Here is a 12,318-nt window from a genome sequence, read left to right on the forward strand (position 1 = left end):
CATCTGCAGATTTTCTCATGTTTGCAAGATTGTTTAATACCATTTCCTGTACACAAGTGTAGAGGAGAACAAAATGATTGTTACTCTGGATCTGACTGCGCACATCAAAAGCACAATAAGATACAGAACACAATAATTTAAAAAAACACAAGAGATCCTTCATGATGTCTTGGCCCTTTTCCGGCACCTTTCTGTAGATATGTCCTTGATGATGGGTAGGCTGGTGCCAGTGATGTGTTGGGCAGTTTTAACTACCTGTTGCAGAACCTTCCTGACTGCTGCAGGGTAGTTTCTGTACCGTGCTGTGACGCAGCTTGTGAAGACACCCTGTACTGCACATCCATAGAATGACATGTCCATAGTCCGGTTCTCTTCAGCCTCCTCAGAAAATAGAGGCATTGGTGAGTTTTCCTGGTTGCGTAGGATGAGCATGGGAACACTGGACCATCAGAGCATGGGAACATTTACAGACAGGTGATTATATAAACATATAAGCGAGAATGAAGGACATTAAACTACAAAAGAAATGACAACTTAGACTCGAATCCAACATTCAGTATACAAATGCCTCCTAAAGATTGCAAATGTACCCGCCTCGACCACTTCCTCTGGCAGCCCGTTCTGGTCCATGAAGTTCTCAGCATCCTCCCTGCTGGCCCCCATTGTCCACATTCGGCCCATAAACCTCCAAGTCCTTCCCTATCCAAATGCCTTGTTGTAATTTACCCACCTCAACCACTTCCTCAGGCAGCTCATTCGAGTACTCACTGCCCTCTCAGGTCTCTATTAAACCTCTCTCCTGTTGTATCCGTGCCCTCAAGTCTTAGACTTTCCAACCCTGGGGAAGAGATTATGACTGTCTACCTTATTCATACCCCACATGGTTTTATAAATGTCTATGGGGTCACCCCTCATTCTCCTGCACTGGATAAAGATCCAGCATGGCCAACCTCTCCCCAGAACCCAGGCCCTCTAGTCCAGGCCGCATCCTTGTAAATCTCTTCTGTACCTTCTCCAGCTTGACAATGGCTTGCCTATAACAGGGTGACCAAGACTGCACACAACACCACAAGTGTGGCTCCGTCAACGACTGTAAAACTGCGGCATAATGTTCTTCCTCCTGTACTCGATGAAGGCCAGCATGCAAAACACCTTCTTCACCACCCTGTCTACTTGCCACTTCCGGGCGGCTTTTCAAAGGTCCGTCCTCCCGACTTTCCCCTCCTGAAGAAAACATTCAGCTCTGAATGATCTCAGATTTATTGAATGGAATTTGAATTCATAATCTTATAATGTTCATCTTACAGAAGTGAGAACCTAGATAGGGTGTTTTCCAAGGCTGGGGAGCGGAGGGGCCATTTTTTGAACAGATGGTATTGGGTATTTGGAACGAGTTGCCAGAGGAATTGGTGGAAGCAGGTACAATAACAGCATTTAAAAGATAATTAGACAGGTACATCAATAGCTCCAATACAGTAGCAGTAACACACACAAAGTGCTGGAGGATCTCAGCAGGTCAGGCAGCATCTATGGAGGGGAATAAACAGTTGACGTTTCAGGCCGAGACTGGAACGGAAGGGGGAAGAAGGCAGAATATGAAGGTGTGAGGAGGAGGGGAGGGAGTAGAAGCTGGAAGGTGACAGTGAAGCCAGGTGAGGGGGAGGGATATTGGTGCTGGAAAAGCTTGTCTTGCATACTGTCCATATGCCTCAGGTCTCTTTTAAATCTCTCCCCTCTTAAATTGTAGCTCTTACTTATGGGCTCCCTGACCTTGGGGAAAAGATTATCACTGTCCACTCTCATGATTTTATAAACTTCTAAGAGGCCACTCCTCATTCTCCTACACTCCATGGAAGAATGACCCAGCGTGGCCAACCTCTCCCTATAACTCAAACCCTCCAGTTCAGGCAGCATCCTCGTAAATAAGGTGATAATAAAGTGCAGGTGCCCCCATGAGGTAGATTGTGAGGTCAAGAGTCCATACTATTGTAACGCTGTCCTCTGTGGCAACTTCATTAGGTTCACCTTTACACCTGCTCATTAATGCAAATATACAACCAGCCAATCACCTGGCAGCAGCTCAATGCATTAAAGCATGCAGACATGGTCAAGAGATTCAGTCGTTGTTCAGACGAAACACCAGAATGGGGAAGAAGGTCGAATATACACTCAGTGAGTACCTCCTGTACCTAATAATGTGGCCACTGAGTGTATGGTCATGGTCTTCTGCTGCTGTAGCCCATCCACTTTAAGGTTCAAAGTGTCGTGTGTTCAGAGATGCTCCTCTGCACAACACTGTTGTAATGTTTGGTTATTTGAGTTACTGTCACCTTCCTGTCAGCTTGAACCAGTTTGGCCATTCTTCTCTGACCTCTCTCATTAACGAGGAGTTTTCACCCACAGAACTGCCACTCACTTGGATAATTTTCGCTTTCCACACCATTCTGTATAAACTGTTGTGCGTGAAAATCCCAGATCAGCATTTTCTGAGATCCTCAAACCACCCCATCTGGCACCAGCAATCATTCCACTGTCAAAGTCACTCAGATCACATTTCTTCCCCATTCTGTTGTTTGGCCTGAACAACAACTGAACCTCTTGACCATGTCTGCATGCGTTTATACATTGAGTTGCTGCCACATGACTGGCTGATGAGATATTTTCACTAACAGACGGGTGTATTTAACAAAGTGGCCATGGAGTGTAACTCATCTGGGGTTTTAGTAGGAGACCCTCAGAGATTTGTTTTACAGTTTCACCACAAAAGGCATCTAATCTCGATACATCACTGCTTGGTATGACAACTGCTCTGCCCATGACCGCAAGAAACTGTATTAAGTTTCGAACAGAGACGTGGAGAAATTTCTGTAACTGGAGGGTGTAACTCTGTGGAATGAGATTCCATTCATCTTTCTAAACTTCCGTTCTAACTTTCTTCATTCTGCAGTGTTCCCAGAGATTGGAATTTGCTGTTGCCGCCACTGACATTTTCTTTTCCTTTCTCTTCTCCCTTTCTTCCTGAGGAGGAGAGCTCGAGTGTTTCACAGACTCGACCTCGGAGAGCACCCCCTCCTCACTGCGGACCGCCCCCGAGCACCAGGTGACCCCGGAGGCCCCGGGCACTGCCCAGCAATCGCCGGCGTGGAGTTGGAGCGCGGGGGTGGGAGGACGCGAGGAGGAGGCGGAGGAGGAGCTCAGTGCCGGCCCAGCCCAGGGGAGCCCCGTGTCGGAGGCCCCAAGGCAAGCAGCGCAGACCGGCCACGCTCACGTCCGGCACCTGGGGGTTGAGCCGCTTCTTCGGGCCTCCCGTTCTAATCTGGCCTATAGTAGCTGGGGTTCGGAAGACAGCCTCTCTGTTACTAGCGATGTGTACGGCAGCATGTTCAGCCTGTACAGAGGGAAATCCTTGTTTATACCTGTGTAAGTACAACACTCCTCAAGGAGGCAACTCTCCCATCGCCCACCACTTCAAACTTCCTCATTGGGAAACACAGCCTTTTTGTTTTGGGACAATGGCTTCCATTTCTTTCATCTGTTTCCCACTTCCATCTTAATTTGGTGGCAAATTATTGGAATACCACCCTTTTTCTTTTCGTTTTCCACGTTAAAGTCATTTTAAAAAATCTTTTGAGTTGCATTAACCATCAGAACTCAATTGCTTCAGAATCCATATTAGGTTTATTATTGCTGATGTATGTCCTGAAATTCGCTGTTTTGAGGCAGCAGTACAGAGCAAGACATAAAAATTGCTGTGTTACAATGAAAAAATAGGCAGTGCGAAAGGGGAACAATGGGGCAGTGCTCATGAACCATTCAGAAATCTGATGGCAGGGGTGAACAAGTTGTTCCTAAAATGTTGGGTGTGGGTCTTCAGGCTCCTGTGCCTCTTTCCTGATGGTTCAGATGGCGAGGGTCCTTACTGAAGATAGGTTGAGTGAGCTAGAGCTATTCTCTTTGGAATGAAGGAGGATGAGAGGGGTCTTGATAGAGGTGTACAAGATGAAATAAGGCATAGATAGAAAGAATAACCAACCAGAGACTTTCTCCCCAGAGTGGAAATGGTTAATAGGAGGAGGCATAATTTTAAAGTGATTGGAGGAAAGTATAGCAGGATGTCAGAGGTAGCTTTTCTTTTACACAGAGTGTGGAGATGGATGGAACAGCCTGCCAGAAGTGGTGGAGGAAGATACATTACGGACATTTAAGAAACTCTTAGGTAGGCCCATGGATGAGAGTAAAATAGAGGGCTAAGTGGAAGGGAAAGGTTAGGTTGATCTTAGACTAGGTCAAAAGGTCAGCCAACTTCATAGGTCAAAGGGCCTGTACTGTGCTGTCCTAGGGTTCATAGACCTTTTAGAAATCTGACGATGGAGGGGAAGCAACTGTCCCTAAAATGTTGAGTGTGGGTCTTCAGACTCTCGTAGCTCCTCCCTGAAGGAAGTAATGAGAAGGGGGCATAACCTGGGTCGTGATCATCCTCAATAATGGAAGCCAGCTCCTTGAACTTCAAGATGGGTACCTTGGTCAGAAAGGTGAAGGTGAGTTTAATGGGAGCCAGGGTGAACACTTAGAGAAGTCTAACGTAGGGGACAGTGTAACACTAATGGCAGGGCACTTAACAGTGTTGATGAACGATGGAATCTAGTGGGTCTGAATCAGTGACAGTGGCCAAACAAGTAGGTTAGGGTAGTAGTTGGAAGGGATAAGGCACACTTGAATTGAATTGACTTTATTTCTTACGTCCTTCACATACATGAGGATTAAAAATCTTTATGTTATGTCTCCTTCTAAATGTGCAATCATAGTAACTTATAATAAATAGAACAGTCAATGTAACATAGAAATACACTCATCTCAGTGTGAGTTAACCAGTCTGATGGCCTGGTGGAAGAAGCTGTCCCGGAGCCTGTTAGTCCTGGCTTTTATGCTGCTGAACCGTTTCCCGGATGGTAGCAGCTGGAATGGATTGTGGTTGGGGTGACTCGGGTCCCCAATGGTCCTGCAGGCCCTTTTCGCACACCTGTCTTTGTTTATGTCCTGAGTCATGGGAAATTCACAACTACAGATGTGCTGGGCTGTCCATACCACTCTCTGTGATACAGCCAGTCAGGATGCTCTCAATTGTGCCCCTGTAGAAAGTTCTTAGGATTTGGGGGCCCATACCAAACTTCCTCAACCATCTATGGTGAAAGAGGTGCTGTTGTGCCTTTTTCACCACACAGCTGGTGTGTACAGACCACATGAGGTCCTCAGTGATGTGGATGCCGAGGAACTTAAAGCGGTTTACCCTCTCAACCCCAGATCCATTGATGTCAAAGGGGTTAGCCCATTTCCACTCCTCCTGTAATCCACAACCAGCTCCTTTGTTTTTGCGACATTGAGGGAGAGGTTGTTTTCTCGACACCACTGTGTCAGGGTGATGACTTCATTGATCAGGCATTGAGTGTAAGGGTCAGAAAATCAAGTTGCAGCTGTATAAAACTTCGGTAGTTTTTGGATAGTTTTGTGCAGTTATGGTACGCAGAAGGATGTGGAGTCTTTGGAGAGGGTGCAGAAGAGGTTCATCAGGAAACTGCTGTCACCGATAATAAAACAAAATAACTAGGCCCAGAACACATGCATTCTGACAACTAAAACATCTTTTTACTCTACTTGTGGACTAGGAGAGCAGCATGCACCCCTGTCACCCTCACTGTTCTGAAGCTAGGACAGTAAACTGCTATTTTTATACAGAATTGTTATCAGTTATTGATATTGACCATTTGGCAAATTATATATTTTTGAGTTCCTTACTAGCAAGGTCAATTGCCATTCACAATAGAGGTATTAAAGTCAATCAAATCTTCAAGCTGACAGCCGATGATATTTTGAAGTTAATAGAACAATTGTCCCTTAGCTGTTGGGTGTGTTTCACATTCTTCCATTATTCCTATCTTTTCTGTCTTCAGCACTCCCTATTGTGGAAAAGGGATGCTATGTTTTAAGAAGACCTTTCTAGAAAAGTCTTACTGCAGAGACCTCTCTCATCTGGTTTAGTACACACTGCCATAGTCACCCCTGCCTACATGTCTGCAATGGGCAAAGTTGGCTCCGGTGGTCTTACTTCAAAGGGTCACCCTTGACTACAACTGCCTAGGCTATTCTTACCCGGACTCTGCCTTAACACAACTTCACCACTACCTGCATTAGAGGGGGTGAGCTATAATGCAAGATTGGATAAATTTATAGTTTTTTTTTAGAGATGCAACACAGTAACAGGCCCTTCTGGCTGAATGAGCCAGTACCACTCAATTACACCCTGTAACCAATTAACCTGCTAAACTGAATGTCTTTGGAATGTGGGAGGAAACCAGAGCACCCAGTGGAAACCCACAGGGAGAACATACAAACTCCTTACAGGCAGCAGTGGAATTGAACCCAGGCCTCTGGTGCTGGAATAGCATTATGCTAACCGCTACACTACTGCGCCATTTTCTCAGAGTGGCAGATGCTGAGGGGAGACCTAATAGAGATTCATAGGATTGAGGTATAGAAATGGTGTGCAGTGAGGATTATGAGAGAAGATAGGCGGTAAGGATTATGAGAGAGGGTAACCAGTGATCCTGCTCCAGCTAGTGAGAGACTGCCTTCCTCACATTCTCAATGTTATGTCTTCCCTGATATGGTTTGTTTATCTCTAATTACTAGTCTCACCACTTGTAAGTTCACAGCTGTTGTTGATCACTCATTATCGCGTTGTTAAGCAATTAGCTTTCGTCATCAGCCCAGCCATTATATAATCGCTTGTATATTCATTCATTCGTTAGAAGTCGAAGGATTTTTGACCAATGTTTGAACGCCGAGGAGTACTGTCTTTTTACGCGGGCTCCTTGTATACTGAACCGCGTTGGTGAATAGCAAACCGCTTTCAACTACAACTTTGCCGGGACTGGAGATATATATGTCTACTTTAGAAAAGCAGAGAAAACTCTTGAGCTATTCGAGAGTAGAATAGAGAGTGGTGGCTGTCGAGTGTGATGGAAGCAGATATGATAGAAGTGTTTAAGAGGCTGTTAGAGACACAAATCTGCAGAGACGTGGATCGTGTAGGCAGAAGAGATTTAGTTTAATTTGGTGTTTTGTTCGGCACAGACATTATGGGCTGCAGAGCCGGTTTCCGTTCTGTATTACTCTAGGACAAACGGCGGACAGGCTGAAGGAGAAGCCACACTGTCCCCAGGGGAGGTAGTTGAGCGATTTGGTGGTTAATCTTCCTTTGCTCCAGTGGCTTTTTGTCTTTATTTCCTCAATGTGCTGAACATCACTGGCCTTCCAAACCCAGCTCCTGCATGACTGACCCCACCCCACTTAACCTGTGCTCGGCGATTTCGCTAACCCGATGCCGGTGACCTCACCTACCTGACCCCGCTAACTTGACCCCGGTGACCTCACCTACCTGACCTCACTAACATGGCGCCTCGCTCGGCGTGTTCCCTCTTCGCCGATGTGCCACCAACGGCCGCGCCTACACTCGTGGTCCCTGGCGGGCTGAGACCGAGTCGAGGGGCAGTCCCAGAGCTGATATCGTGGTGTGGTTCTAACCAGAGTCAGGTTCATTTATTCTTCACATCTACGTGGAAACATACAGTGGAATGCGTCATTCGCATTAACAACCCAACGATACGCTGAGGGCAGCCCAAGCGTCACCACACATTTTGAAGCCAACATAACGTGTTCACCAGAACAACCCAAACAATTGCAGCAAACAAGCTCTGATCCCTCCCCCTCTCCCCCTCGAACACTGGCATCCAATCAGAAGAGGCCCCCTTTATTCCCTCTCTTTGCCTCCTGCCAGCAAATCTTCTAGCCATCCTTCCTGTAATACCATGGGCTCTTATTAACCCTTTCGTCCTTGGAATAATTTTTGTCAACCTCCTCTGAATCAATCTCCACTTCTTCCCTTACATATAGGGTCCAAATGTGTTCAGAATATTCCAGATGATAAATGCCTTATAAAGCCTCAGTGTTACATCCTTGCTTTTATATTCTAGTCCTCTCAAAGTGAATGCTGACCACCGTTTGCCTTCCTTACCACTGACTCAACCTGCAAGTTAACCCTTACGGAATCCTGATCAAGACTTTAAGTCCCTTTGCACCTCCAGGTTTCTGAATTCTCTTCCCATTTAGAAAGTAGTTTACATTTTCATTCCTTCTACCAAAGATCATACACTTCTCCATGCAATATTCCATTTGCCACTTCTTTACACATTCTCCTAATCTAAGTCCTTTTGCAGACTCCCTACCTATCCCTCTGCAGACTTGGCCACAGTGACATCAGATCCTTAATTCAGATCATTACTATGAAAGGTGTCAGTACATTATAAACCTGTTTTCCTCTAATTGACCTCAGGTGGCACATCAGTGGAGACTGGGCAAAATCCCTCGGCTCAAACTACAGCGGTGTAAACAAGCCTTCGTTCCTTTTCCTTGCAGGGAACTCTGTGAGGATTCACTGGTCAGGAGCCACCTCGAGGGCCCCCTGGACACAGGCCTCAGTCGGAACCCAATGGCCCAGACACAAGGAGCCCAGCCTGGAGGCCCCCCTCTTGCCAGCCTGAAGGGGCGCCCAGCCAATGCCAGGCTCCCGTCAGCCAGCCCTCTGACCCCGCGACGCAGGCTCAGCACACCGACTGAGTTCAGCGACACGGTCCCGGCGGAGTTCCAGGACAAGGCCAAGAAGCCAAAGGTGGAGGGCGAGGCTGGGGAGAGCAGCGGCGGCCCCTCTCCCGCCCACTCCCGCTCGGGCTCCAGGGTGCTGGAGCGGGCGAGGGGCCTAGAGTTCTTCCCGGAACGCCGGCGGAGCCTGGAGCTGGCTGACGGGCAGGCCTGGCCAGGATTCAGGAAGTCCCGCTCCTTCGACCAGGCGGACTCCCGTGGTGGTGGCGGGCTGGGGGCCCGGCGCCAGACCTCCCTGTCTGACCTGCTGCAGGCGGAGGGGGTTGGGGCAGAGCAAAGGCGTTCCCTCTTCCGCCGCAAGGCAGCCTCCTTCGACGAACCCAGGGCCCGGGATCTGGAGGCCAAGATTGCCGAGGAACTGAACCGCATCAAGAGGGCAGCGGCGGGCTCCCCGTCCAGGCCCGCCCTGAGGTCACCCCTCCTCGAGAGGGCCATCAACCGAGAGCTGTCGTCACGCAAAGCAGTCTCCGGCCTGAAAGCAGAAACCCCACGCAGGAGCCTCGAGAGGCTGACGACCCCCAGCCCCTCTCCTCCTCCCACCCTACTCGAGCCACGGCTGGTGTCTGCTAGTCCCTTGGATCTTCCACGTCTGGCAGAATTCCGTCCAACGCCCATCCTGGCCCGGCCTCCTCTTGCCACGGAGAAGGTCAGGAAGATAACCCCAATCTCCGACACTCGTTCACCTATCGCCGCCAAGCCAGGGGTGGGCGGGGGCTCTGGTCCAAGCCTAAGGGGACCCTCGCCTCCCATCTCTGGAGAGACCTCGTTCCTGGCCAATGCTGGGCCACCTAGGCTAGAGGGAGCCAGTCTGGGTGCGGCTCCGCCAGAGAGTTCTCTAAGACTCGGCCTCACGCCTCTTAGCCCCGCTGGTGAGACTGGTGGTATGAGCCCTCGGACCATCCCCAGGGCCATCCGGGAGAAGGAAAATCCTGATAAAGAGAGCGTGGGAGAGGAGAAGTCGACCCGCAAATCATCCAGAGGGAAATCCAAGAAATCTCGCCCTGTGTCTCCAGAACTGGGTAAGAGAGTGAACTCTTGGAGCTATAAGCCTTTTCCCTTATGTGTCGGGGGATCTTGGGGTCAATTCTACAGCTCCCTGAAAATGGCTACACGGACAAAGAGGGTGGTAAAGAAGTCTTGTGCCATGTATGCCTTTGTTAGTCAAGGCATTGAGTTCAAGAGTCAGGAATTTATGTTAGACCACAGAGCATTACAGCTCCAAAACAGGCTCTTTGGCCCATCTAGTCTGTGCTGATCTGTTATTCTGCCTAGGCCCATCAACCTGCAACCAGACCTTAACCCTCCCTACTCCTCGCCCCATCCATTTACTTATTCAAATTTCTCTTAAATGCTGCAATGGAGCCACCACTTCTGCTGGCAGCTCCTTCCACACATGCTCCACCCTCTGAGCGAAGAAGCTCTCTCAGGCTCCCCTTTAAGATTCACCTTTCACCCTTCACCCATGACCTCTAGTGGTACTGTCACCCAACCTCAGTGGAAAAAGCCTGCTTGCATTTACCCTATCTATATCCCTCATAATTTTGTATACCTCTATCAAATCTCCCCACATTATCCTACACTCCAGGGAATAAAATCTTAACCTACTCACCCTTTGCTTATAACTCAGATCCTCAAGTCCTGGTAAATTTTCTCTGCACTCTTTCAATCTTATTGACATCTTTTCTGTGACCAGAACTGCACACAATACTCCAAATTTTGCCTCACCAACGTCTTATTCAACTTCAACACAATATCCCAATTCCTGTACTCAGTACAATGATTTATGGATGTCAATGTGCCAGAAGCTCTCTTTAGGGCTCTATCTACCTGCAGCGCCACCCTGAAAGAATAATGGGCCTGTATTCCTAGCTCCCTCTCTTCCACGGGCCTCCCGAGTGTCCTACCCATTGTTGGAGCTGCCCTTGTCTAATCAATTTTAATGGTTAGATACCCCCCACAACTTAGTTTTTCTCCTACCAGCCATTGCTCACTAGTGAGCTGAATTATCTAATACTGGAGGGAATGCTTTTAAGGTGAGAGGGGGATAATTGGTTTGTTATTGTTCCAGTTACTGAGCTGCAATAAAGTGTTTTTGTTTGGTTTGATCATTCCATACATAAGCACACTGAGATAGTTAAGAGGGAAACAGAGTGAGAATATAGAGCAACACACGCAGAGGATGCTGGAGGAACTCAGCAGGCCAGGCAGCATCTATGGAGAGGGATAAACAGTCGATGTTTCAGGCTGAGCCCCTTCTTCAGGATCTTGTTGGACAGAGTGTTAATGGTTACAGAACCAAAGGTTGGCAGATGGCAGGATTCTTGGCAGTGTGGAGGAAAAGAGGGACCTTGGGGTCCACATCTATAGATCTCTCAAAGTTGCTGCACAGTTGTTAAGAAAGTGTATGTGTGTTGGTCTTCATTAGTCAGAGGGCAGTGGGGTGGGGGGAAAGGGGGTTAAGTTCAAGAGTCATGAGGTAATATTGCAGCTCTATTAGTCTCTGGTTAGACCGCCTTTGGAATTTATGTTCACTTCTAGTTGTCTCATTACAGGAAGGATTTTGAAACTTTAGAGATGGTACAGTGGAGATTTACCAGGATGAGGCCTGGACTAGAGAGTGTGTCTAATGAGAATAGGTTGAGACATCTAGAGCTTTTCTCTTTACAGAGAAAGAGAATGAGAGGTTACTTGAGGTTGATAGAGGTGTACGAGATGATAAGAGGCATACACAGAGTGGACAAGCCAGAGACTTTTTCCAGTGGCAGAAATGGTTAATATGAGGGGGCATAATACAAAGGTGATTGCAGAATATACTGTCACAGTTACAGAGAAGGTGCAGGCAGGAAAATAAAGAAGGGGGAGCTTCTTCACTTGGAGGCTGGTGCAAGTGTGAGACAAGCGGTCAGCGGAAGTGGTGAATGTGGGTTCAATGAAGAGTGTGCTTGTGCTCTGTGACTCCATGCTTGGAATGTACTGCTGGAAGTAGCTAGGGGTTTAACAGACTCTTAGGCAGCTGAATGTGCCTAAGAATAGAGGGATAGGGACAGAAGGGAGTATTCCAATTCACACAAAATGCAGGAGCAGCTCAACAAATCTATAGAGAAGAATAAACAGTCGATATTTCAGGCCAAGACCCTTCATTATTCCCCTCCACAGATGCTGCATGACTTGCAGAGTTCTTCCAGCATTTTGTGTATGTTGCTCAAGATTTCCAGCATCTGCAGAATCTCTTGTGTTAGGGATTAACAGATTATCTTTATTTGTGACATGTACATTGATACATCAAAACATGCAGCGAAAAGTGACGTTTGTGTCAAATTAAATCAGCAAGGATGTGCTGGGCAGCCCACGAGTGTCGCCATGCTTCTGGCACCACAACTCGTTAACTCTAACTCGGATGGCTTTAGAATGTGGGAGGAAAGCAGAGCACCCAGAGGAAACCCATAAGGTCACAGACAGCAGCAGGGTTAGCTGAGTTGGGCATTGGATTGCTAATTATGTCATGGCTGAAGGACTTGGTTATCCGTGGTGCTGTTCTGTATTCTATATTTGCAGTGAGATCCCAGCGTAAGATTCTGCTGTAACACAGACTTTGTCTCCGAC

At 47.8% G+C, this 12,318-nt stretch overlaps 1 protein-coding gene across 10 annotated transcripts in view; it reads left to right on the forward strand.

The window, feature by feature from the left end:
• spega (striated muscle enriched protein kinase a) overlaps positions 1 to 12,318 on the forward strand; it is a 705,926-nt gene that overhangs the window by 145,430 nt on the left and 548,178 nt on the right. For 4 of the 10 annotated variants that reach the window (XM_073046259.1, XM_073046256.1, XM_073046254.1 and 1 more), the window contains 2 exons: positions 3,024 to 3,240; positions 8,473 to 9,734. In XM_073046259.1, coding sequence (XP_072902360.1) covers positions 3,024 to 3,240; positions 8,473 to 9,734 — 1,479 coding nt within the window. The remainder of the gene's footprint in view (positions 1 to 3,023; positions 3,241 to 8,472; positions 9,735 to 12,318) is intronic. The other 6 variants (XM_073046262.1, XM_073046261.1, XM_073046260.1 and 3 more) reach the window with 2 other exon arrangements.

Source organism: Hemitrygon akajei, chromosome 5 (genome assembly GCF_048418815.1).
Source record: "Hemitrygon akajei chromosome 5, sHemAka1.3, whole genome shotgun sequence".
NCBI lineage: Eukaryota > Metazoa > Chordata > Chondrichthyes > Myliobatiformes > Dasyatidae > Hemitrygon > Hemitrygon akajei.